This window comes from Lucilia cuprina, chromosome 6 (genome assembly GCF_022045245.1).
Source record: "Lucilia cuprina isolate Lc7/37 chromosome 6, ASM2204524v1, whole genome shotgun sequence".
NCBI classification, from domain to species: domain Eukaryota; kingdom Metazoa; phylum Arthropoda; class Insecta; order Diptera; family Calliphoridae; genus Lucilia; species Lucilia cuprina.
In genome coordinates, this window is record NC_060954.1 from 55,574,797 (window position 1) to 55,602,218 (window position 27,422).

The 27,422-nt window shown below is 29.9% G+C and overlaps 1 protein-coding gene across 1 annotated transcript; it reads right to left on the reverse strand.

Annotated features, from left to right (window-relative positions):
- Nucleotides 1-818: 818 nt before the first annotated feature.
- LOC111685208 (homeobox protein 5) lies at nt 819-27,352 on the reverse strand. The gene is given in 14 exon segments (XM_046953770.1): nt 819-1,080; nt 1,083-1,339; nt 1,406-1,480; nt 3,742-3,860; nt 3,934-4,132; nt 8,310-8,494; nt 8,785-9,312; nt 9,798-9,942; nt 10,015-10,135; nt 12,597-12,925; nt 13,142-13,214; nt 20,818-21,033; nt 21,110-21,233; nt 26,803-27,352. Coding segments are annotated over 14 exon segments (2,859 nt in total). The 5' UTR covers nt 27,115-27,352; the 3' UTR covers nt 819-904.
- Between the last annotated feature and the right edge of the window lie 70 nt (nt 27,353-27,422).

The window sequence follows — 27,422 nt, forward strand, 5'->3', positions numbered from 1 at the left end:
ATAAAACATCTGACAAACACATTTCGCAGGCCATTCCTTGTCTTTATTGTTTTAAAAACATTTCTTCTAACATTTACTAACTTACATATAAGGAAAAGTTGATGTAACTTAGTAGTCCATAATTTTTGGTAAACGTTGTAGTTGTTAATAGATGTAAAATTAACTATATTTCATAAATACATTGTTGTTGCTTATTGCTTTTAATTACGGTCTGCATTTTTTATTATTATTTGTTTTTTTTTTTGTTCTAATACTTAAAATAGTTTACAAAAGATACAATTTATAAAGTTATATAACTAAACTATAAACTAAATAAGAAAAAATTTTTAACATAAACAAAACCTTAAAATAATTCATATTTAAACGAAGGCAAAAAATCTCTAAAAATATAAATAATCCGGCACAAGATAAATATTATGAGAATTTATTAAAACTCCTTAAACATTCTCCAAGCTATAGCTATAAATAACAATTAAGGATTTTTTACAAATGTTAATAAAATTTACTAAAAATCTTTTTTGATAAACAAAATTTTTAAAATTTTTACATTTGTAATTAATTCTTTAAACAAAACCTAAAGTTAAAAAAAAAACGAACAATTTTATTTACATTAAACATAAACTATGGAAAATTTAAATACATCTAAAGAACTACTTACAATATTTATAAAAAAAATCAAAACTTATATGAATAGAAAAAAGTTATTAGAAGAAATTTTTTCAATAAAATAACCAATTTATAGTTTTTAAATTAATCTATCTATGTTTGCAAAGTAATTTAATTTTATAATATCGAAATGCAGAGTACGAATTTTTTCGATAACATTCATTTTCATATAAAAGAAATTCCAAACATAAATGCATTTTTCTTGCACAAATGTATGTGTGTATGTAAATATTTATAACTAATTTTCATTTTTATTGATTAATTTCATAATAACTTTTCCATTTTGTACTTCTAGACCATATAAACTACCATCACGTATTTCATTATTTAAAACTTCATCGGTAACGGCGACATGTATACCAGCGGGACCGGTAACATAAATTAAACTTTTATTATTGACATCATTGAATATTTTGAACCACTTCCCGAATATTTCGAATGCATACCCCATGCATGAAATGGTGTTGAATTGTCCATCAGGGAGTTGTTACCGCCGCCAGTAGCGGGCACAGGACCGCCATTGTGTGTTGAACTTTTGGCTATAATTTCATAAAATCCTGGAAGTTTAAAAAGTTTTTGTGATAGTTCTTTAGATGTATTTGATATAAGATATACGGCATTAAAATTATTCCCATCTAAACTGACGTAGAAAGTTAAACGTGGTGTTATGGCTCTGAAATGGAAGTAAAAGAGATTGTTGGAATAAGAATGAGAGACAATACAAATAGAGGGAACTTACTTGGCTCGTAAAATGTTAAACATGCGTATGCCATCGGCAAGACCACAGATTTGAATTAAATCCTCTTTAGACATTCTAAAAGAGAGAGAAAATATATTTGATGTGGTAAGTAAGTAAGTACGTAAGTTAGTAAGTGAGAAAGTAAGTAAGTAAGTTAGTAAGTGAGTAAGTAAGTAAGTAAGTAAGTAAGTAAGTAATTAAGTAAGTAAGTAAGTAAGTAAGTAAGTAAGTAAGTAAGTAAGTAAGTAAGTAAATAAGCAAGTAAGTAAGTAAGTAAGTAAGTAAGTAAGTAAGTAAGTAAGTAAGTAAGTAAGTAAGTAAGTAAGTAAGTAAGTAAGTAAGTAAGTAAGTAAGTAAGTAAGTAAGTAAGTAAGTAAGTAAGTAAGTAAGTAAGTAAGTAAGTAAGTAAGTAAGTAAGTAAGTAAGTAAGTAAGTAAGTAAGTAAGTAAGTAAGTAAGTAAGTAAGTAAGTAAGTAAGTAAGTAAGTAAGTAAGTAAGTAAGTAAGTAAGTAAGTAAGTAAGTAAGTAAGTAAGTAAGTAAGTAAGTAAGTAAGTAAGTAAGTAAGTAAGTAAGTAAGTAAGTAAGTAAGTAAGTAAGTAAGTAAGTAAGTAAGTAAGTAAGTAAGTAAGTAAGTAAGTAAGTAAGTAAGTAAGTAAGTAAGTAAGTAAGTAAGTAAGTAAGTAAGTAAGTAAGTAAGTAAGTAAGTAAGTAAGTAAGTAAGTGAGTAAGTAAGTAAGTAAGTAAGTCAGTCAGTAAGTAAGTAAGTAAGTAAGTAAGTAAGTAAGTAAGTAAGTAAGTAAGTAAGTAAGTAAGTAAGTAAGTAAGTGAGTGAGTAAGTAAGTGAGTGAGTGAGTGAGTAAGTAAGTAAGTAAGTAAGTCAGTCAGTAAGTAAGTAAGTAAGTAAGTAAGTAAGTAAGTAAGTAAGTAAGTAAGTAAGTAAGTAAGTAAGTAAGTAAGTAATTAAGTAAGTAAGTAAGTAAGTAAGTAAGTAAATAAGTAAGTAAGTAAGTAAGTAAGTAAGTAAGTAAATAAGTAAGTAAGTAAGTAAGTAAGTAAGTAAGTAAGTAAGTAAGTAAGTAAGTAAGTAAGTAAGTAAGTAAGTAAGTAAGTAAGTAAGTAAGTAAGTAAGTAAGTAAGTAAGTAAGTAAGTAAGTAAGTAAGTAAGTAAGTAAGTAAGTAAGTAAGTAAGTAAGTAAGTAAGTAAGTAAGTAAGTAAATACATCTGCCATTTCGAAACGGTTAATTCCATCAAGTAGTATTCTTCTTTATATTCTCGAAATGTAACTCTCAAATGGTCTATGGCCAATGGACCGATATTAACCATTCGTCTATGGTACCATAAAAGATCATGTGTCAAATTTCATTGAATTATCTTGAAATTCGAGGGTTCAGTTGTATGGGGGCTAGGTGAAATAATAGACTGATCTTAACCATTTTTAATGGGCTTCGCCCCTGGGACAATAGAAGATCATGTACCAAATTTCAAGGTTTGCAGGGACGAACGGAAAGACGGACAGACATAGCTAAATACAAAAAATTATTCTTAGCCGATTGGTATACCTAACGGTGGATATAGGACCAATATTATTGTGCGTTACAAACATCTGCACAAGCCCAATATACCCTCCCCACTAAAATGATATTGGGTACAAAAAATTACATGCTTTACATTCCACAGGCACCCTATCTTGAAGTCCTAAACTTAAGCTCGAATACCCTTTCTATCCCGATCGAACTAACTGTTTAGAAATGTTTCATTTATTTTCAAATCAAAATCCATTCACACTCTACAATGTAAACACAGTGTTAAAATAATGTTGTAAAGTATCTATGAGTAAGTAGTGACATTTAGAGCGAGTTTTTGAGCTAGCGATCAAACGCCAATTAATAATTAGATTAGTTTATCTATCCACTTTGATGTTTTTGAGTAAAAGAATATACTTCGCAGTGTTGCCATACAAAACAACAGAAAACGTCACTGTTTGTTATCAAAACAATGCATGTTTTATAAAAAAGAAGAAGACAATTGTAAGTGTAATATAAAAATTAATGAAAACTTAAATTTAAAACAAAAAGATATATTTTAAAGTCCTCATTATTTATACTTATCGATAAATCAAACATTTTAATGGTATTTTAGTAAAAATTTAGTTTTTTTTGCATTTCTTGCTCAAGTTTAAACCACCTCCATGGGGCGCTTATTGAGTATTTGAAAACAACTTTCAAGGATTAATGTTAATTTAATCCCTAATACTTCAACTAAAAATTGGCCCTTAGTTGTTCCTAATTCTAAATTTACAAAGACAAATAAGTTATTATATATACTATCAATTACCTCATAATATCGGCACCCGAAAAATGGGCAAATGTTGATAAGTATGATGTTAAACGATGATAGGTTAACCAGTGAGTCACTTGTGCCGGTGTAGATTCAGGCATAATTGTAATTGGATTCTTAAAAGAAAAACAAAACAAGTTAATTTATGTACTTAACATTCATTCCGATATACTATAAACTAAAACTTACATATTCATCGATATCGGAGAGCATGTTCGATGCATTAACCATACTATTTGGATCCATTATTTTAAGATTTGTTGAATTTGTTGAGGAAACACTATTTATAGCTATGGGACTAGCGTTGGCATTTGGTGAGGCACTAGTAAATGGTATTATACCATCATATTTGGGCATATGTACAGGAGAATTTGGCCATACCTTCATGCTAAAGTAAATTTATAAAAAGAAAATTGTACTTGAAGGGATATTTTTTATAAATAGAATTCTTAAAGTATAGATTTAAAAAGTAGTTATTTATTTATACGAAAATATAATATACCACATACTTAGTGAAGACGTCTGTTAAAAACTGATAAAAAGACTTAGTGTTGTAACTAAAAATACATATTAATATCATACAAAAACTATAAATCTTCTCTCTTTTAAAGAATTGCAGCGTATATACAATTTTAAATAGGAAAATACATTTACTACATATACTATATGTAGATAAATAAATAAAACATACAACTTGTAACTTTTTTTCTAAAAATAACCGGTTGATCATGTAAATAAACTCTAGGGCGTTTAACGAAATACCACAATCAATACTAGTTTTTAACTTCTGTATGTTAGTAGGGTTCTATAGTTGAAACGAAAAGTTGATTTTTCGACTTTTTGCATTTAGGTAAATGTCGACTTTTCGACTTTATGCATTTAGTTAAAAGTCGACTCTTCAAATTTTTGCATTTTTCGACTTTTTGTATTTTGTAAATAGTCGACTTTTCAACTTTTCCACCTTTTTCGACTTTCCGACTTTTTTCGACTATTTTCGACATTTCGACTATTTTCAACTTTTCGAGTATTTTTAACTTTTCGACTATTTTCAACTTTTCGACTTTTTTCAAGCTTATTTCGACTATTTGTGTCTTTTTCCGACTTTTTTTTTTGGCTATTTTTGACTTTTCGACTATTTCAGACTAGACGATGATTTTTGACCTTTTCTGACTTTTTTCGATTTTCAACTATTTTTGACTGTTTTTTTTAGATTTTCAACTATTTTCGACTTTTTCCGACTTTTTAACTATTTTCGACTTTTTGACTATTTCAGACTTGTCGACGATTTTCGACTTTTTTCCGATTTTTAACTATTTTTGACTTTTCCGACTTTTTTCGACTATTTCAGACTTGTCGAAGATTTTCGACTATTCGACCTTTTTCGACTTTCCGACTTTTTTCGACTATTTTGGACTTTTCGACTATTTTCAACCTTTTTACTTTTTTTAGGCTTTTTTCGACTATTTTTGACTTTTTGACTATTTTTGACTATTTAAGACTTGTCGAAGATTTTCGACCTTTTCCGACTTTTTTTTGATTTTCAACTATTTTCGACTGTTTTTTCGATTTTTAACTATTTTTGACTTTTGGCCTATTTTTGACTTTTTCCCACTTTTTAACTATTTTCGACATTTCGACTATTTCAGACTTGTCGACGATTTTCGACCTTTTCTGACTTCTTTTTTTGTTTTTTTTTTAACTATTTTCGACTGTTTTTTCGATTTTCAACTATTTACGACTATTTCAGACTTGTCGACGATTTTCGACTTTTTCCGACTATTTTTCGACTATTTACGACTATTTCAGACTTGTCGACGATTTTCGACTTTTTCCGACTATTTTTCGATTTTCAACTATTTTTGACTTTTCCGACTATTTTCGACTTTTCGACTATTTTAGACTTTTTCCGAATTTTTAACTATTTTAGACTTTTCGATTATTTCAAAATTGTCGACGATTTTCGATTTTTTCTGACTTTTTTTCGATATTCAACTTTTTTTTTACTTTTCCGACTTTTCGACTATTTTTGATTTTTTCCAACTTTTAGACTATTTTCGACTTTTTCCGACTATTTTCGACTTTTATTTCCAAAGTCGACTTTTCGACTTTTTCAAAGACGATAGTCGATTTACCCGACTTTTTCGACTTCTCGACTTTTTCCGACTATTTTCGACTTTTATTTTCAAAGACGACTTTTCGACTTTTTCAAAGACGATAGTCGAGTTATCGACTTTATTGGAACAAAATAGTCGACTTTGACTTTTTTCGACAAAAAGTCGATTGTTCGATTACGAAAGTCGATTTATAGAACCCTATATGGTAGCAACAAGTACACCGTAAGGAGCTATTCAAAAAGCATTTGCATGTTTATAAGACCTATCTTAAATGAAATTGCCTAGTTGAAGTGTTATGTTAATTGTTGCTTTCATAATATTCTTTAAGCGTACGTCAACAATATTTTATATCAAACTTTACACTTTATTAAATTTAAAGAATTTATTTACATTAACCCTTTTATGGCTAAATTATATAAATCTTATAAGTCCATCATGAAAAGTGTATTTCGGAAGGTAATCGTATATATTGATTAACTGTTTTATTAGTTTAATGTTGAAATATCATTGAGCCCCGTTAACTTCACTTTCGTTTATTGGTTAACTGAAAGTTATTGTGCCGATTAGGGAAGGGTTTCTAACTACTTAGTTTAACTGGGCTTAACTTGCTGTTAGTTTAAACTCGGAACAAATTTTGGGCGGACTTTAACCGATGATTTTGTGTTTTAGTAATGGATTTAAGTTCAGTTAACTTTTTTAGTATTGCCAACTTTTCACTCAAAAACATAAACAATAACCAGCTGTTTTTTGCAAAAAATACTTTTGTAAAATGAAAATTTTTTTTGGAAAAATATTAAATAAACATTTAAAACAATAATAAATAATCATTGAGCTCCGTTAACTTCAATTTCGTTTATCGTTTAACTGAACTGATCCCATCCGTACTTTTCCACACAAAATTTTGACAGATCATATTACTTGTGTGATCGTGTAAAGCCGGCTTTAATCCCTAATCCTTCACCCAATGAATGGCATTTATTAAATTAAAAAAATTGTCTCTTATCTTTAGGCGAATTGACAAAATCCGGTTATAGAAGTAACCGGTCGCTTATTGGAAACAGAAGATGTCAGAAACTTTAAGGCAATGGTACCAGGTAGAACATTGCGATCAAGCTGAACAATGGACTTTTGCTGGAATCTGTTGCTTCTCCTTTGTCTCTATCAGGCCACTAGGGATAATAGACTAGATAATGGGTATAAAATAGTCGGAAATGGAGCCGAAAAAAGTTATTTTATCGAATGTAAAATCATTAAAAACATGACTTCTTGGTGGATAGGATCATTAAAATACTTCTGTAATAATCACTGATTTAAAAAATCCTCCGAAACTTCGTAAAGAACAATGTGTTCCTAAACATTTGATAGGAATTCCTTTCATGGATAAGAAAAGCCTGAGCATTTTTTAGAATTTCCTTTTTTCTCCCGTAAATCAGCGCCTGCACTGCTATTATTACTGATATTAGGATTAACATCCAAGTTTCTGAACATTAGACGGAGTTATAGTGAAATACTTGATTCCTTCTTTGACGAAATTAGATACAAATATCTCGGGACCGATGTTATTAATGATATTTTTAAAGAAAAATTTCTGAACATTTTACAAACATTCGTCATAGAACAGGATCTCTAGTGGTCTAGGTGGATTTTTGTTTTAATATGATCCTTCTCTCTCTACCTAACCTAATGGGTTAAACAAATGTTAATTCATTTTGTTTAACTCGAATCATGTAAATACAATAATTTTCGCTGTAAGTATTGCGCTGTTTTGAAATCAAGTTTTTAAAGTCTGTCTATTTTATTATATTTAATAGATATTAAAAAAAACAATTTATTCAACATTTTTAAACCCAACTTTTTGTGTGAAAAATATAGTTTTATAATAGAGAAAATAAATGATTAATAATTTTGCTTTCCGAAAACATCAATGTCATTAAAGAACAATTTTGTTTTATAAGAAATATTAATTAAAGTATTAATTACTTTAAATGACTGCTTTCTTTAAAGTGAATTTAAGAAAAACAATTTTTTCTAATCCACATGACAAAAAAATGTATATGCGCATTTTAAAAAACAAGAAAAAAATATATTTAAATTAATAAACTGCCATTAATTAATCATAAAATTTTCTATTAACTAAACTTGTAAGTTAATTTAATAATAATTAACAAAAACAAGTACTACTTATAAACTATAAACAAATACTATTTTATTTATTACGCGGTATTATTTAATTTTTATTTTTTTTTTGTAGTAAAAGTCATGTAACACGTGCAAATCTTGAGTGATTTTATAAAATCAAATAAGTATTAATAAATTAATAAAATTTATACAAAGCAAAATCTAGGTGTGAGAATTTGTATAGAAATTATGAACAGAATTGTTTTTCTCAATCGATCTTAAATATCATATAACCATTATTTAAATTATTTAGAAAAAATCTTGTATACTTACTATTCTGGACTAAAGCAACCATTTGTATTGGTATTTGTTGTTGGTGCTATTAATTCCAATGGTATGTCTGTCATAATTGTACACTCGTAGCTTGGTTGGAACTTATCTTGTTCCGATTGTGGTCGTTTTTGGATTTTTTCTCTGTCTTGTTTATGTTTACGATCGGCACCTTTTAATTTAAAAACCTAAAAGAGGGAAAAATAAAAATCATTGATAGATAGGTAGATAGATAGATAGATAGATAGATAGATAGATAGATAGATAGATAGATAGATAGATAGATAGATAGATTGATAGATAGATAGATAGATAGATAGATAGATAGATAGATAGATAGATAGATAGATAGATAGATAGATAGATAGATAGATAGATAGATAGATAGATAGATAGATAGATAGATAGATAGATAGATAGATAGATAGATAGATAGATAGAAATATAATATTTTAAACACTTCAATCATAAAACTCACCTTTATTTGGCAAGCTGCAGCATGGATAGGATGCTTTGCTACACCCAGACTCAGTACCGAACTATTCGGTGTTAAATTACCAGCCTGTGAAGGAGAATTTCCACCTGCTACTCCCAAAGGAGATTTAGTTCCCGCCGCCACTGTATTATTATTATTATTATTATTATTATTATTATTATTATTATTATTATTATTATTCAAATTATTAGTATTTGAACTCTCAACATATGTCTCAATTTGTAATCTAAATGGTACACCCTTTTCGCCACCGTGTTTTTTCGGTGTAAACTCTGTTGATATACAATTGACTTTAATATAAACTCCAACCTCTTTCAAAGGATCCCATAAGATTTCAACCGTATTTAAATAATTTGGATTTAAAGGTTGTGAAACGTGACAGAGACCATAGGATAAGGGTAAATCAACTTCTATAATACGTTCACCGGGACGTGAGGCCTGCCATTGTTGCATCTGTTCACGTTCCATATACTGTAGACGACGTTCGTGGAAACATATTTTAATTACGCTCTATGAAAGAAATAAAAATAAATAAATTACAAGACAAACAAAACAATTGAATTTAATGACCTCTTTTTCATTTTAATCAATAAAATATAAAGTATTTATGTATATATATTCATGATGTATAGCGGCATCATGAGTTCATAAAAAAGATTCATAATATAAATATGTACATTTCTTTTAGGTCTCATTTACAGAAATGTGTTAAAAATTTATAACAACAAACATAGAAAGCTGCCACTGATAGATACCCCTCTCTAAGATGAGTAACAGCAACTTAAGTATATTTCAACGTTTTTATAAAAACTTTTATTATTTTCTTTACTTGTTGGCAATTGTTTCTAATTAATATCAATTTAAAACAATTGTACAACTGTTAATGGACCCAATATATAATTTGAAAGCGAAGCGAAAAAAATGAAAATATTTTGCTATAAAATAATTTAAAATTTTTTAAATAAAAAAAATTCCTTTATTAGACCAGTACAAACCTTTAAGATTTTATCTCTATACAAGGATAAGTCACCGATTTTCTTAAGTTTTATTTCATAACTTTGTCCCTGATTCAAATAGGTTAGTGTGTCTTCATTATTTTTTGTGGCAATAGATGTGGCAGCACCTAATATGTACTGAAATCTAAAAATTACAAGAATCGGTATGTTTGTATTATTATATAGTATTTTTTTAAGTGGTTCAAGAAGAACTTACTTATAGTCATCGCAATTGGAAGTTGTAGATGTTGCAGTTGCGTCTCGTACTGTGGGTATTTGTTCAATTTTACTGGCATCTACGACAGTTAAAAGCTGATGGGTCATAGAAGAGTTGCGTGCTAAAAAGAAATGTTGGAATGTAATATAAGGAAGGGATTTTTTAAATGTTTAGAAATATCTATATAAATAGAATCAAAAATATCAAGTAAAACTATGCTGCTTTTCGAAAGAGGGACTTCAGATTTCGAGGAGTGATATATTCCTAATAACAAATTATTTTTATCGAATTTCTCTTAATACATTTGTCCAATTCACAATCAGTTGTGTACGGATGTATCGTAGTTTTTTTAAATTGATTTGTTTTTGTTTCAAAAAATTTTATTTGAAAAATTTGTATGACTTACAACGATACAACTATACGACATAAATTGTGAATTGAACAATTGATTTTAGTAATTTTTTTTTTTTTGATTTTTTTAAAAGAAAAATTTTTATAAAAAGTAAAATTTTCAAAAAAACTAAGATTAAAGAAATATATTGTATATAAAACGAAGAATTCTTTAAGAAATTCTATAAAACTAGAAATTTTTCTATAAAAAAAGAAAAAATTTGGAAAATTAAAAAAAAATTAAAATATTTATATAAGAAACTTATATTAAAAAATTTTAAATAAAAGAAATTAATCCTAAAAATTTTCTATTAAAAAAGCAAATTTTCGAACATTTTCTATAAAAACATAAATTTTTGGAAAGTTTTCTATTAAACAAAATATTTTTGAAAATATTCTATTAAAGTAGACAAAATTTCAAACATTTTCTATAAAAAGAAAAAATTTTTCAAATTTTTCAATTAGGAAGGCCAGGTTATCACACGTTTGTCCAGAGAAAACCCCACCAACGGACTTAATTTCATCAAAAGTATTAAAGGTCTTCACCAGAAAAAAGTTTTTGAGTTTTAATGGTCTCCACCAGTATTTATTTGAGTTTAAATGGTCTCCACCAGGTTATATCGTGAGAATTTTATAGTCTCCACCAGTTAAAAACATAACCTCACTTTGAGGTAAAACGAAAGCGCGCGTTTAATAAAGACAACGCATAACTTAGCCCAGCCCAAGCCTGACCGTCCTTAAGAAATAAAAACGATGACGCTAGAGTTGTTCCCCAACTCAGACCTGAATTACAATTGTCATTACATATTGCGTTTAGACGATCCCATCCGTACTCTTCTACACAAAGTTTTGACAGATCATATTACTTGTGTGATAGTGTAAATTGGCTCTTGTCAATACAGACGCCGAATTTAAACCTCGTCCACACTAGGAAACTTTTGTTGTGAAACTTTTTCTTAATTTTCTTTTGAAATTTCGTTAATGTCTACACATAGAAACTTTTGTTTCAGAAACTACGTATTAATTGCAATTGCATTAGTTGTACGAATGAGAAGAATGACAAAACAAAACAAGTTTCCGAGTACCGAAACTCCATACCGCGAGAGAGATAAATGATATTCTTTCTCTTTCACGCAAAATCAAAAGTTTCCCAAAAAAGTTTCCTAGTGTGGACCGGCAGTTAATTATTCAACTGCTCCGTGTGAACTTGGTATAAGCATACTCCTGTGATTACTACGTTTACATAAGGGGACAAAAGACGTAACACCTAACTTTCTGCTTTTCTAACAAATGTTTAAATAATGTTAAAGTGGAAAAAGTAAACAAATAATTTATTAATATTGAATACTAAAGTGTAACGAATAACTTAGGGCGGGTTTCTTACTCATCAGTTAAACTAGGCTTAACTTGCTGTTAGATTAAACTCAGAACAAATTTAGGCGAACTCTAACCGATGATTGTGTTTTTCAGTTTTAGATTTAAGCTCAGTTAACTTTGTTAGTATTGCCAAGTTTTCACTCAAAAACATAAACAATGAACAGCTGTTTTTTTCGCAAACAATACTTTTGTAAAATGGAAAATTTTGAAAAAAATGTTAAATAAACATTAAAAACAATAATTAATAAAACAAAACAAATTAGAAAATTGCAATTTACTTAAAATATTAAGTTTTTGTTTTTCCGAAATCATTGTTTTATTGTTTTTGTTAATTGTGTTTTCTCTTGAGATTGCCCAATTACACTCAGTTAAACTAAGATAATAAGTAACTTTACTGATAACTGAAAAACACGAAACATATATTAAACCAGATTTAACCAAAGAATGAAGATTATCTTTATCAGAAAAACTCGCCCTTAAAGTATCGTTAACTTTTACAACACTAAAATCAACCTTGCAAAGCGAAAACAAACAAAAAAATTATCAAAATAAACTGCACGTACATACAAACTGTCAACAATAAACTCCACCTTAATGCAATATGGGGAAATACATATCTACATACATAAATACAAATGTTTTTTTAATAATAAACATAATTAAATTTCCATTATTTCACTTATTTCTTTAAAATTAACAATCAGCACGTGTAGACAACACTAAACTTAACATAACATTTGGACATCAAATTATTATTATTCAAAAAAACGCATTGTCATAGTTCAAAACATTTTATAAAGAAGAAGTTCACTTACCCTGATCGTTGCTATTTTGATTATTTCCCTTGTTTTCATTTGTGTTTTGATCCAAAATGCTGCAATGATGACTGTCAATCAAATCATTTTTGTTCACTTTTTCGGTTGTTGTTTCTATATGACCACCACCGGTTGGCGTTAGTGATGCTGCTGCTACTGCTACTGCTACTGTCGTTGTCAGTGTCTTATCATTTTTGGTTGAAATATTTAAATTACCCGGATCTTGTTGATGAATGTTCAATGAACTTTTATTGATTTTCAATTGATCTGTTTGAGGTTCTTGCTTAAGAGCGGTGGGTAAGCCAGATGCAAATGTCATAAAGGATTCACTTTGAATTGTAAAAGAGAAGAAGAAAATGGATTATTTACATTTAGAAGATTTGAAATCTATCGTACAAGTCAATTTACATAATGCTAGTTTCATATCATTATTTTGTACTGGATTTTTTAAAATATCTATTGTTTTTGAAAACATTTTCTTAATAAGATTTCCGAGAGAAAAGTTGAGTTCATAATAAAATAAAAAAAAAAACTTTCAAACTTACTTATTCAAATAGGAATTACTATTAAATTCCGCATTTAAATCAAAACCAATATCATCGCTCCATGTGCCACGACCTGAAATGAATTGAATTGTATTTATTTAGGTTAAAAAAAAACACATGATGATAAAATCAAGTTTAAAACTTATTTACTATTTTAATTATTAATCGAAAGTGAGGTACAGTACATATTTATTTTATTATTGTTATAACCGTTTTTTTTTCAACAGAAATTGATTATAATTATTATCAATAAATACAACGCCAGTTGTTGACGTTATTATTTTAGTAAACATTCTATGACGTCAAAAACTAGTTATCAATAGGGGTTTTTTTTGGATTCATATAACAGTTATTGTATTGAGAATAAACATATCATACTTCTTATATATTTGTGTATTTTTAATCGGTCCGTAGACGGGCCGATCTACAAATGTCAGTCGTTCTTATTTTACATACAAAAAGGAAATGTATATCGTTATTGTATATGACACTAACTGCCGGTCCACACTAGGAAACTTTTCTTGGGAAACTTTTGATTTTGGCGTGAGAGAGAAAGAGAAAGAATCGCGGTACTGTGTTTCCCGTTCTCGGAAACTTGTTCTTCTCATTCGTACAACAACAAATCAATGCAATTAACACGTAGTTTCTGAAACAAAAGATTCTATGTGTGGACATTAAGGAAACTTTAAAAGAGAATTAAGAAAAAGTTTCTCAACAAAAGTTTCCTAGTGTGGACCAGGTCTAACAAAATAGGACCATCCAGCCTCTTATTAAACAATTTACTTAAAATTGTCTGATACTCATCTTTAGATATCGGCGATCCAAAGTCATAAATTTAGAAATCTACTGAGTACGAAAATAATCTAGTTTTTGTTTAATGTACCCATTTCCAAATTATCCAGATTTCAATTTTACAAAATTCCTGGCTAATTGCCGTGGCTTTCTCCTCTGAACTCTGCCGTTTAGGCGCCGCTTCAATTTTAACTTCAGCGGTAGGAGGAGCATTACCTGAGCCTGCGATTTAGGCCTTGACCCATTGGAGTAAAGCATTTTGCTTCTTGGCGAGTTCCTAGGGTATTTTAGACCCAAGTAGCTCAATAATTCTCAAGGCGGATCGCCTAGTAGTTGCAGCCTGGTTGGTTATTTGTGCCGAGTTATTGTTGTCTGGTCGCCGGACTTGGCAGAGGGTGGTATAGCCTCAGAACAGAAGGATTCCATCACTAAACCTGAGGGTACAGAAGACACTTGGGAAGCTGAAGAAAGAGACGACTTAGCCGACCCCTTTCCAACAGAAGCCGAAGCAGGGTGTTCAACCGCTTTTGCGGTTTGGCCTGAAACAACTTTAGAGGTGCCTGCAGAGAAATACAGGGTTACCACGCCACTTGTGGACCAACTACTTACAGCTTTTTGCTTCTCACATAAAGCCAGCCTGGGTGTGCCAGACTGACTTGCCGGTAGTTCGCAGACTTGTCTGGCCCGGTGTTGCCGCCTGACTAGACTGGATAACAGTCGCATTTGACTCTTCGCGGCCCATTACCGACGCCGGTAAAGAAAACCCTGTCCGGATACGCGGGGCATGCTTCTTCCTTGTTCTCCATGTTTTGTCCGTGTGGACATGTTGCTTTTTCAACCTACTGCCAGGTGAGGTTTAACTGCCGTCAGAAACAGACGCTGGTGGAGTAAGCCAGCTCTCCAAGACCACCCCTCTTACTGAGGAAAAAATTATCGTAGAGAGTACCTCTAAATAATGTATCGTACCTGACAGCACGATTTTCATAGAGACAGGGTAACACAGTTATAGCAAGTTGCCCACCACCTATTACAGTAGAAAAAAATGTCACGCATAAAAAAGTGCAGTTTTGGCACAACTGAGATCTGGATGGTACAGTGGACTTAATGCCTATTGGTATCGTATAGGCCACTACATCCTCAACATATGCCCAATCTGCGGTGCAGTTTACATGACGAATATCGAATTGCAGAATCAATCTCACCTGAATCAGTTCTGAAAACCTTTAAATACATTTTGAGGTTAAATACATTTGAGGATCAACGACGCAGTGTCTATTTATTTGTAAACTTTATTGAATCAGCTGCTACAATAACGAATATTTTACAAAGAACACTATACAATAAATCTGATATTAATAGAGTATACTCTGGACATATCCTGACAAGGAAGGATAACTCAACGGTAGCACATGTGTATAAGATAACTTAAATCCATCTCATACCCCTACTCCATCCGGTATCATATACACTTCACACTAAAACTGGAGGACCACACCACGCGTTCTATACTTTCTTGCATTCTATGCGTCTGTCAAAAAAAGTAGAACCAACGTATTTATATGCTGAAAGTTACAAGCAGCAGCGTAGAATGCCTTGACGCCTAGATTACTTAATGCATGTTTTCTTTTAAAAAAAAAGAAGAAGACAATTGTAATTGTAATATGATGAAATGAAAACTTCAATTTAAAACAAAAAAATATATTGTAAAGTTCCCATTATTTATACTAATCGATAAATCTTACATTTTAATGGTTATTTTAATAAAAATTGTATTAATTTTTTGGCATCAACTGTTTACACTATTGCATTACTTGCTCACCTCTAACCACCTCCATTGAACGCTTAATCAAGCAAACAAAATTAACTAATTGAGTACTCAGGAACAACTTTCAGGGATTAATTTTAATTTAATCCCTAATCTTTCACCTAAAGTTTGGCCCTCTGATGTTAATCCCCTTTGATGTTTTTGAGTACAAGATTAAACTTCACAGTGTTGCCATACAGAATAACAGTAAATGTCACTGTTTGTTATCAAAATAATGCATGTTTTATAAAAAAGAAGAAGACAATTGTAAATGTAATATGAAAATTAATGAAAACTTAAATTTAAAACAAAAAAAATATTTTATTACACTTTTCTTGCTCAAGTTTAAATCACCTCCATTGGACGCTTTAACTAGCAAAAAATTAAATTAGCTGATTGAATACTCAGAAACAACAGAAAAGTCGAAAAATCGACTTTTAATTAAATGAAAAAAGTCGAAAAATCGGCTTTTAACTAAATGCAAAAAGTCGAAAGTCGAAAAGTCGACTTTTCATAAAATGCAAAAAGTCGAAATGTCGACTTTTCATAAAATGCGAAAAGTCGACTTTTCATAAAATGCAAAAAGTCGAAAAGTCGACTTTTCGTTTCAACTATAGAACCCTAGTTTGTAATGAAATTCTGAAGTTCATGTTCTCACTGTGAATAACTCAAATGAAACACTTGCTTATTTGCCCAACATCCCTCGTATCTCTTTTTAATTTATTATTCAGACAAATTGTTTTATTTTCGCGTTTTATGTTTTTGTTATCATTTTCGCAGTGTGTCTTGTTTATATAAATACATATATTATATTGTTTTTGTTTTCTTAATTCTACGACTTCACTTTAAACACTTGGACAAATACAAATTCATAATCATAATCATACTCATACCCACCCATCATCATCGACTATTCTGGTAGCGGCAATATTTTCTCATTGTATTATCACAGTTTAGTAAATTGTTCATTTCTTTTGTTTTTGTTTTTCTTTTATTTTATAGTTTATATAGTAGAGTAGTTGTTGTTAATTTTATTTTTTGGCTAATCAATTGCGTCAGTAGACATTTTGATTATAAATAAACTTAGAAACACTTTAGATTTAAATATTTCTATGTATTTTTATCGTTTTATATTAAAACAAACATTTAAAACACTCAAAACATCCGCCAAAAAAGAGATCTTTATAAAGAAATTATTATTAATTAAAATAAATATTGAATTCGTTAAACAAAAAAATTAATTTCAAAATTACAATATTTTGTTAATGATTTGAAATTTCTTTATGTTTATTAAGAAAGGCGATCACAAAACGACTGAAAGTCATGAGAAATTGATAATAAACGAAAATAAAAGAAAATTTTACAAAACCAAAAAAAAAAAATATTGTATATTCTCTATATGAACAACTGATTATGAAATGTGTTTGTTCTAACCTTATGGAAACAGATCAAGCCACCAGTCAATAATTCGTTGTAGAGGTGGTTTCTATTAGTAAATTGTATTTCGTTGTTTTTTTATTAGTTTACAAGTGATAACTTCTAATCTCAATAAAAAAAATCGAAATATATACTTTCTAATGAACTGTTTGTAGACAATACAAATTCATAAGTTTAGTTAAATATTATGAAAAACTTTTGTATGTATATGTATATGCATTTGTTAACTACTTCATTTCAAAAAATCTAGTTCTTAAGAGGTAGACAAAGTTCAATGAACTTTAAACATTACAAATGCGATATTTATTATTAATATTTAATTCTTTTAAATTTAGATTTAAACCTGCGGTCCTACGGCTGCAAATTGTTGAACCGTTCCATTGTAAACAATGATTTTTAGTCCATACTATACACCGATCTATACTATAGACTGATCTATAGTCAAGACTGTAGACTGATCTATAGTCAAGACTATAGACTGATCTATAGTCAAGACTATAGACTGATCTATAGTCAAAACTATAGACTGATCTATAGTCAAAACTATAGACTGATCTATAGCCAAGACTATAGACTGATCTATAGCTAAGACTATAGACTGATCTATAGTCAAGACTATAGACTGATCTATAGTCAAGACTATAGACTGTTACATAGTCCAAACTATAGACTGATTTATAGTCTAGAATAAAGATTAATTTATAGTCCAGACTATAAGTTTATAGTCTTGACTGATTTGTAGTCAAGACTATAGACTTATCTATATTCAAGACTATAGACTTATCTATAGTCAAGACTATAGACTGATCTATAGTCAAGACTTTAGACTGATCTATAGTCAAGCATATAGACTGATCTATAGTCAACACTATATACTGATCTATTGTCAACACTATAGACTGATCTATAGGCAACACTACATACTGATCTATTGTCAACACTATAGACTGATCTATTGTCAACACTATAGACTGATCTATTGTCAACACTATAGACTGATCTATTGTCAACACAATAGACTGATCTATAGTCAAGACTATAGACTGATCTATAGTCCTGTCTAAAGACTGTTATATAGTCCAAACTATAGACTGATCTATAATCTCGACTATAGACTAATCTATAGTCCAGACTATAGACTGATCTATAGTCAAGACTATAGACTGATCTATAGTCAAGACTATAGACTGATCTATAGTCAAGACTATAGACTGATCTATAGTCAAGACTATAGACTGATCTATAGTCAAGACTATAGATTGATCTATAGTCAAGACTATAGACTGATCTATAGTCAAGACTATAGACTGATTTATGGTCAAGACTATAAACTGATCTATAGTCAAGACTATAGACTGATCTTTAGTCAAGACTATAGACTGATCTATAGTGCAGGCTAATAATTTATTTACAATAATTACGTTTTAAAGTCTCAAAACTGAAAAGTATAAATGATTTTTAAATCAAAAATTTTGTATATTAAAATAGTCTTTAACTTTTGGCTAATTTCGGGTCAGAGTATTAACCAAGTTTGACACTAATCCAAAGAACCAATTTAATTCCTAATTGTTACATTGAAACGATACGGTACATGCAAATGAAAAATTTTTCGTATTGCAAAAAACTCATCAATGATATAAATTTTTATTGTTAAATTAAATAATTAACATACATTTGCGAATAAACACATTCGCGCCTGCTTGTTAGCCACAAAAAAAACCTTTTAAAATTGCTGATTTTAAATTCATAAATGAATAGGTAATATGAAACTAAAATTTCGATTAAATAATTGATTATTTACACAAGACAATAATCAATCCTTGAACTAAACTCATGCATGAAAAAAATTGTGTTTTTTCTTTTTTTGCAATATTTATAGAAGAAACCGATTTTTAAAGAGCAAATACTTTCAGTTTTTTCCATTTCAAGATAATCTAAATCAAGTGTGAGTGTGTGGGCTTATCATTTAAGCGCTTTAGTAACGTAAACATCTTACGATAAGAGGCTATTCTTATAAAATATTTTTCTTTCTTTCTTATTAAGAGTGTGTGGCATTTGAAGACAGTTGTTTAAATATTTTAAGCGACAAAAATACTAACAGGTTAATAAAATTGTTTTTAATTTGTTTACCTATTGTTTTCATTGATAAAGTAACAACAACACCAGTTTTTTTTTAATTTTTATGGAGAAATTATTATGTCTGATTATAAGAAATAAATAAATTAGTCATAAGATGAGAAAACGTATGATTTTTCGTATTGATAACTATTCGGAAATTTTTAAAATTATATTATCTGAAAAATGAGAAACAAACTTACATTTTCTTTCTATCTATTTATCTATATATCCATCTATCTATCTATCTATCTATCTATCTATCTATCTATCTATCTATCTATCTATCTATCTATCTATCTATCTATCTATCTATCTATCTATCTATCGGAGTTCAGTAGCTACTGCGGAGATATCAAGAGCAGATCCCGTTCTGTTTATTTCCATAATAGTCCCTATGAACAGGAATCGAAATTAGGGTAATGTCAGACAGGTGAGCTTGACGAATCCTTCTTGCATTGTTTGACTAGTAAGACAGTGTATGCGGGCGTCATAAATAACTCCCCACTAAATAACTCCCCAAAACAAAAAATTAAATAAGTCCTCAAATTTGGGGACTTGTTTCATTATGAAATAATTCCCCAATTTAAAAATGAAAAAACGCCCCAATGAAATGAATAAACTTCCTAAATTAAAATGAGATAACACCCCATTTTTGGGGCTTTATTTCACATGAAACAAATCCGTAATTTTAAATGAAATAAGTTCCCATTTGAAAATAACGAATTATGGAACAAGTCGGTTTTAGTGACATTTCTAAAAAATGTAGATCGCTCATACTTTCGAGTAGGACTTCAATGTTTAATACATTTCAGTTTAATCGCTTAATAAAAATTCCCTTAATAGCCGGCCTGCGACCGGGCGCAAGAACTTTCTACTGTATGGTATGTCCAACAACGGCTTCGCTTAATAAATATTTCTTAAATAGCCGGCCTACGGCCGGACGCAAGGACTTACCTCTCTATGATTTGACCAACACCGGCTTCGCTTAGTAAAGATTTCCAAAATAGCCGGCCTAAGGCTGAACACTCTTGATACAGTGAGAGTGTATTCTTTGCGAAGCCGGTGTCCAATGTACCCCAGAGGATAAAACCCTTGCGCCCGGCCGAAGGCCGTCTATAAGACATATATTATTTCATTTCGTGTGATAAAAAGTAATATAATGAAATAACTCCCCAAAAATATTTTTAGGAATTTATTTCATTTTTGAATTTTGAATTTTGAGAATTTCAAATGTGAAATAATGCCCCAAAAAACGAATTAAATCCCCAAATTTCGTTGTTTTTGCTTTCTGAACAAATTTTTAGGGAGTAATTTCATTTTTGTTTTGGGGAGTTATTTCGTGGGGAGTTATTTCATGACGCCTGTGTATGCGTTTAGATAAAGAAGTGTTGCCCAACTGTCGACTTTAATTCATACGTTGCCACGAATTTTGTGATCGTACAGCTTTTTATGTCATATGTTTTGTTGGATTCGATATCAGTTATAAAAATAACAATTGCTTAGTATTTTACTATAAATCACTTACCACTACTTAATCGTTCCTTTTTATATTTATCCTTTTCCAACAATTGATGTGTAGAAATTTTAGCTGGTAACTCGCCAGTTTGTGTAGAAGCAGTGCTTTCACTCTGAGCGATATCCAAAGGATCCCAATCCATTCGTCTTTTACGTGATCCACTATTTGAATATATAGTTTGGACGTCAATTATCTGTGGACCTGGCGAATCTTTCGATTGATCGTCTATAATGAAATTATTCGATTAAATTTTGTATTTTCTTTTATAACAACTAATGTGGTTTTTCACAGCGAAACTTACCCGGCCAAGACTCTTCAGAATTTGGGGGAGAGTCAACAAATGTTATAACTGGTTCATATTCGGCACCAAAATGTTGATGATGAAAACCACTCATTAAATTGCGATTTGTTGTATTAGAAAGTTGCTGTAATGATAATTAATATATAAATTAATTAAAATTATGTATGAATAACTATGAATTTTAGAAAAAACTTTAAATTTTCATTAATTAGCACTTTAATTTACAACTGTTTACTAAATATAATTTAATTTATTAATTAGTGTATATGATATATATATTTTTTAAATAAATATATAAACTAAGACTACACTGTTTAACCGACAATTTTGTTAATATTAGCATTATTTTAACAAAAAATAAACTAATAGGAGTAAATTAAAAATTTATAGAAAGTTTTTAGATTTTTTTTAACTTTTGAACAAAATTATATTCTAAAAGCATTAAACTTTTTGTCAGACTGAGTGTGAAAAAAGTATATATTTATAAATCTCATAATTTCATTGTGTGAAATTAAGCTTTACTATATAGAGCTATATAGTACTAAATGTTATTATCAATAAGGTCGAAAGAGTGAGCATTGTTTATTAAATTGAGAAAAAAAAAGAAAGAAAATAAACTTACTGATAATTTTAAATAAATATGATGCTTCTCATAATTTTATAAATGTCTGCTTTAAATTAATATAAATATTATTTATATATAAATTCAAATAAGTACGAAGATTGGCAAGTCTAGTTTCGAAGTATTTATTCTTATCAATAATTAATAATAAATAGAAAAAAATTAAACTGTAATCGAGACAAGGAATTATTTAAAAAAAGTGAAAATAAAGAAGAATATGAACATTTCTATACATAAAATATTGCAAGTTTTACAGATTATACAATTGTTTTAAGAATTATACAATTGCATTTTATAGATTTTTCATAAAGTAGTCTGATTCTCTGCCTCTCTCTCTCTCTCTTACTCTCTAATAGAAGATCATTAAACTTTCCAGGAAAAACTTTACTTACACGGTAAGCAGACAAGTAATATTGAAGCATTGTGGAAGTACTTACTTTTTGAGCTGAATAACTAGTTATTTTTCTTCGACGAGGTTCAAAAAATAACTAATAACAAATATGCTTACCCGATTTTCCCGGTCCTAAGCCAGGCTCTACAGTTACTTTTTGTATTTAATAGTCTTTCCCCTTACTCAGTGCTCTATTAACAAGTTATTTTTATAAAATGTTTTGGAATAGTTTTTATATTAAAAATACTGATATCAATTATAATTCGAACTACAAACGTTGGATAGATGCTTTAAATAATTGAACTAATTCTCTAGATAATTGTCTACAAAACCCATTCAAAAAAATTAAAAAAATGTTATTCATAAGGACTACTCATTACCAGGTAATGTATTAAATAACTACATATTCTAGATTAATCATTAACAAAATTTGAAGATTTTTTGCTGGATTGTCTTTAAGATTCGACCGAATAATCTCCTTAATTTTGGGTTACTAGAAATACATAGTAGGTAGGATTCTATAAATCGACTTTCGAATAATCGAACAATCGACTTTTTGTCGAAAAAAGTTGAAAAGTCGAAAAAAAGTCGGAAAAAGTCGGAAACTCGAAAATTGTAGAAACAAGTCAAAACAAGTAGGAAAGTATCATCGGGCATGGCCGACCATATAATACCCAACACCATGAGTATATTTTTAAAATTTGTATATTTCATAAAGAAACTTTTATATTGAATTTCACCTTAATTCCAAAGTATTAATGCAATTTATGGATAAAAAACTAAATTTTCTAAATGAGGCTTTATAAAGAATATAGGTCAAACATGGGCCGACCCTCATTAAATTTGGGAAAGGGTATAATTTTAAATAACAGCTTGATATAAATGGTTACAAGTAAATTTTAGACGTTTAAGACATATTTTGAAGGTGGGTTTGTATGGGGGCTAGGGTCAAATAAGGGCCGATCATTACGAAAATCTGCATCATTTATACTAATATAAAAATTATTTGTGCCAATTTTAGAGAGATAATAGTATATTTGACGTAATTATGGCATAAAAAGCCCAAATCGGGAGGTACGGTTGTATAGGCTTTGTCCTTGTGCCAAAAAACATGCTTGGTCCAAATTTCATCAAATTATCTTCAAAATTGCGGCCTGTACCTTGCGCACAAGGATAGCCAGCCAGCCAGCCGGACAGACGGTCGGACGGACATGTCTTAATCGACTCAAAAAATGATTCTGCATCGATCGGTATACTTTAAGGTGGGTATTGGACCAATATTTTTGTGTGATACAAACATCAGCACAAACGTATAATAACACCCCCCCCCCCCACTACAGTGGTGTAGGGTATAAATAGTCGAAAATTTTAAAAAAGTGAAAAAAAGTCCAAAACTCTAAAATAGTCGGAAAAACTCGAAAAAAGTAAAAAATAGTCGGAAAAAGTTGAAAAAAGTCGAAATATCGAAAAAAGTCGGAAAAAAGTCAAAAAGTCGAAAAAATCGAAAAAATCGAAAAAAGTTGGAAAAAGTCGAAATATCGAAAAAAGTCGGAAAAAGTCGAAAAGTCGACTTTTTGCTTTTTATGCAATAAGTTTTTTTCGAGTTTTTCAGACTATTTTAGATTTTTTGACTTCTTTCCACTTTTTTTAAATTTTTGACTTTTTTTCTACTATTTTCGAGTTTTCGACTTTTTACGACTTTTTGACTTTTTTCGACTTTTTATTTACAAAGTCGACTTTTTGACTTTTTTCATAGACGATAGTCGAGTTATCGACTTTTTTGGAACAAAATAATCGACTTCGACTTTTCGACAAAAAGTCGATTGGTCAATTATTCGAAAGTTGATTTATATAACCCTTATACATAGACTTTCATAAACATTGATCTATAAGTTGGACTATTAAGCAAGATAGTCACAGACCTTAGACAAGTCACACCTTTGGTGTTTTTTTTTACGTGAAACATTAAATTGAGTCGTGACAAGACTTCACGATCCATGGTATTAACAGTGAGTGAGATAGTGATGTTATAAAATATATATTTGTTAACGGTTCCTCTTGACAGCTAGTGCAGAAAATGTGGAAATGCATTTCATTTAGGAGCTGTATATCCAGTTATTACTACACAAATAATCTTAATATATCCCCCACTTTGATGTTTTAAGTTGCCTAGTATAATTCACAAATTTAATTGACCTCTCAATGACTACTACATATCGTCTGGATTACTTATAAGTAGTCTTATAAAGTGTTACTAATAATGTGTTATATAAATATTTTATAATTCGTTCTTGTCCAACAAAACAAAATCCAAAGAAGCGAAAAAGAAGTAAAATTTATTCCATGGAAGTTCTGAAAAAGACTTGAAAAAGTGATGCTTATAAAACAGGCTTGTTCTTTTTTTATTCAATTACAAATTCACTACATCTGTAGTCATTAGCGGGAAGTAATTTTTATGTCTTATTAGCAAGTGAATTTATCAATCAATCAATCAATCAATCAATCAACTAATCTGCACACACAAACCCAATATACCGTCCCTACTGAAGTGGTGTAGGGTATAATAAACATAATTCATGTCTGCATTAAGTAGGACTACTAAACGGATCAAAACATTCGTCATCCCTGCAAAATCTGTTGAAGTAATCCAAAAAATATTTCCCTTCATATTGGAGTGGACGATCCGTTTATGTTCAAAATTCTGAATTATGGGTTTTCTCAAAATTTTGCTAATATCTCTGTCATTACTTAATTTTTTGCCAATACGAACATTCTCGATAATTAAAGATTGAGATCCCGAAGATATCAGGCATTTTTTAAAAACCCAGTTTCTACAAACATACTGACAGTCAGGCAAATGAACACCTGCCATTCATCTATCACCATTGACTACAATACACTGCTCACTTATCTGACATATTCATAAGAGAACAACATACGATAATCTCACTTTGGGTATACGGGCGTATGAGTTCCATATATTCCTACTTTCCATCCTGTATCATATACAATTAACATCAACTCATTTCATTTGAACCGCAACACATTCTTCCTGTGAATTTGGGTTTAAATCACATCCACTAGTTTAATACCGAAGGAAGCTCAATCAACTGACTAGCCAGGACATAATCTTGCACGGCAACTGGCCACCCTTAGGACTAGCCGAAGACTGAAATGACATTATCCGTTTATAGTCCCGACAGACTTGAAACACTGTAAGCACCTCTTTGCCCGGATTTGCAATAACACCGAAAGGTCGGACAACAGGTGGAGATAGACAATGCTGAATCGACTTAATCTTGCTGGTCCAGATTAAACTAAACAAATGCTTTAAGAGCAGGTTTTTGAGTTGGCAATCAAATGCCAATTAATGGCCCCTTATTCTGCATTTCAATTTGAATCGAAATTTTCTCCGTTTGGCAACTTTGGTATTCTGCCACATAAACAACAACTTACAAAAACGTAATTACGATCGAAATGCAGAATACACACAATCGTAAAGTAATGAAACGAAATGGAATTGCTTCTTCTTTATCTTACGATTCAGCTTTTTGTTGGAATACCTTTGCGTAACTGAATGCGTTAAACTCAAGTTTAAATCACATCCATTGGACGCTTAAACACAATTAATTGAGGGCGAGTTTTTCTGATAAAAATAATATTCATTCTTGGATTAAACCTGGTTTAATATATGTTTCGTGTTTTTCAGTTATCAGTAAAGTTACTTATTATCTTAGTTTAACTGAGTGCTATTGGCCAATTAAACTTCAGTTATAAGTGAGAACACACAATTAATAAAAAACAATAAAACAATGATTTCGGAAGAAGAAAAACTTAATATTTTAAGTAAATTGCAATTTTCTGATTTGTTTTGTTTTATTTATTATTGTTTTAAATGTTTATTTAAAATTTTTCCAAAATTTTTCATTTTACAAAAGTATTGTTTGTAAAAAACAGCTGTTCATTGTTTATGTTTTTGAGCGAAAAGCTGGCAATACTAACAAAGTTAACTGAAGTATAATCCATAACTGAAAAACACAATAATCGGTTAAAGTCCGCCTAAATTTGTTTCGAGTTTAATCTAACACCAAGTTAAGCCTAGTTTAACTGAGTAGTAAGAAAGCCGTCCTTAGTATTTGAAGATAACTTTGTAGGATTAATTTTAATTTAATCTGTAAACCTATTAACAGTTGGTAGAACCTATTTAACAGTTGGTAGAACCACGAAAATTTTATGGGTTGACCCTGATGAGAGCAAGACGAAAAATCTCCTCAAAATGAGCAAATCTGAAGTTAGTATGATAGTACGTATTCTGAGTGGACACACAGGATTACAAGCACATTTTTGCAAAATTCGACGTGCGGATTCAGACGTATGTAGAGCTTGTGGAGAGGACAGTCTTGTAGAACTTTCTTTGCCAATGTCATACATTCGTTAGAAGTTAGATTCAAGTATCTTGGAAGTGATGTTATTCTGGAAATTACATTCCTGACTAACACTGATTGTAAGATACTGAAAAGTAATTCATTCAGTTTCTTTTTTTCTTCTCATGATATCGAGCGCACAACAGGCCCGATTGTGGCCTAGGTGTATTTCTTCGGATTCGAGGTATCAACCTAATCTAATCCTTCACCTCTAGATTGGCCCTAAATGAGATATACAATATATTTTCACACTTACCTGTGCAATATTTGTTGTTATTTGACTATTATGCTGCTGCAGTACTGAAGTCGTTTGTAAATTATTTGAACTATTGTTAAACTCCATTAAATCGTTGTTGTTGTTGTTGTTGTGATAATTGTTTAAAACAAATTTCGTAGAACGCTGATGCTGCATATATTGCTGTTGATTTAACGATTGATTAGCACTCGTATAATTCGAAATGGTTTGAGTGTCGTTATGAGTTTCCAAAGAATAAGGATCCAAAAAAGATTGTATATCAAAATAACTAGATTGATGATGTGGTAGGGAAGCAACCAGCGATAGAGCCATTCGTTAGGCAGAAAGAAAACAATCTTAGAGCACTTTAAAGAAAGAGCTCTTTAGATTTGAAATTTGGGGAAGAGAATATATCTTTTTGAAAGGATCAAGTTTAACACAACAAAAGAAGCACAGTAACTTTGCTAAAAAATGGCGTTTTATTTATTAGGTATTTTGTTTAATATAATTGTTATTAAATTTACATTTTCAACTAATAAACACACAATTTCACAAATTCTTTTTTATAATAAAAATTTTTTCTTTTAACTTTTTTTTTTAGGATTTTAAGTTATATTTTTCTTTAATTACTTTCTTTCTTT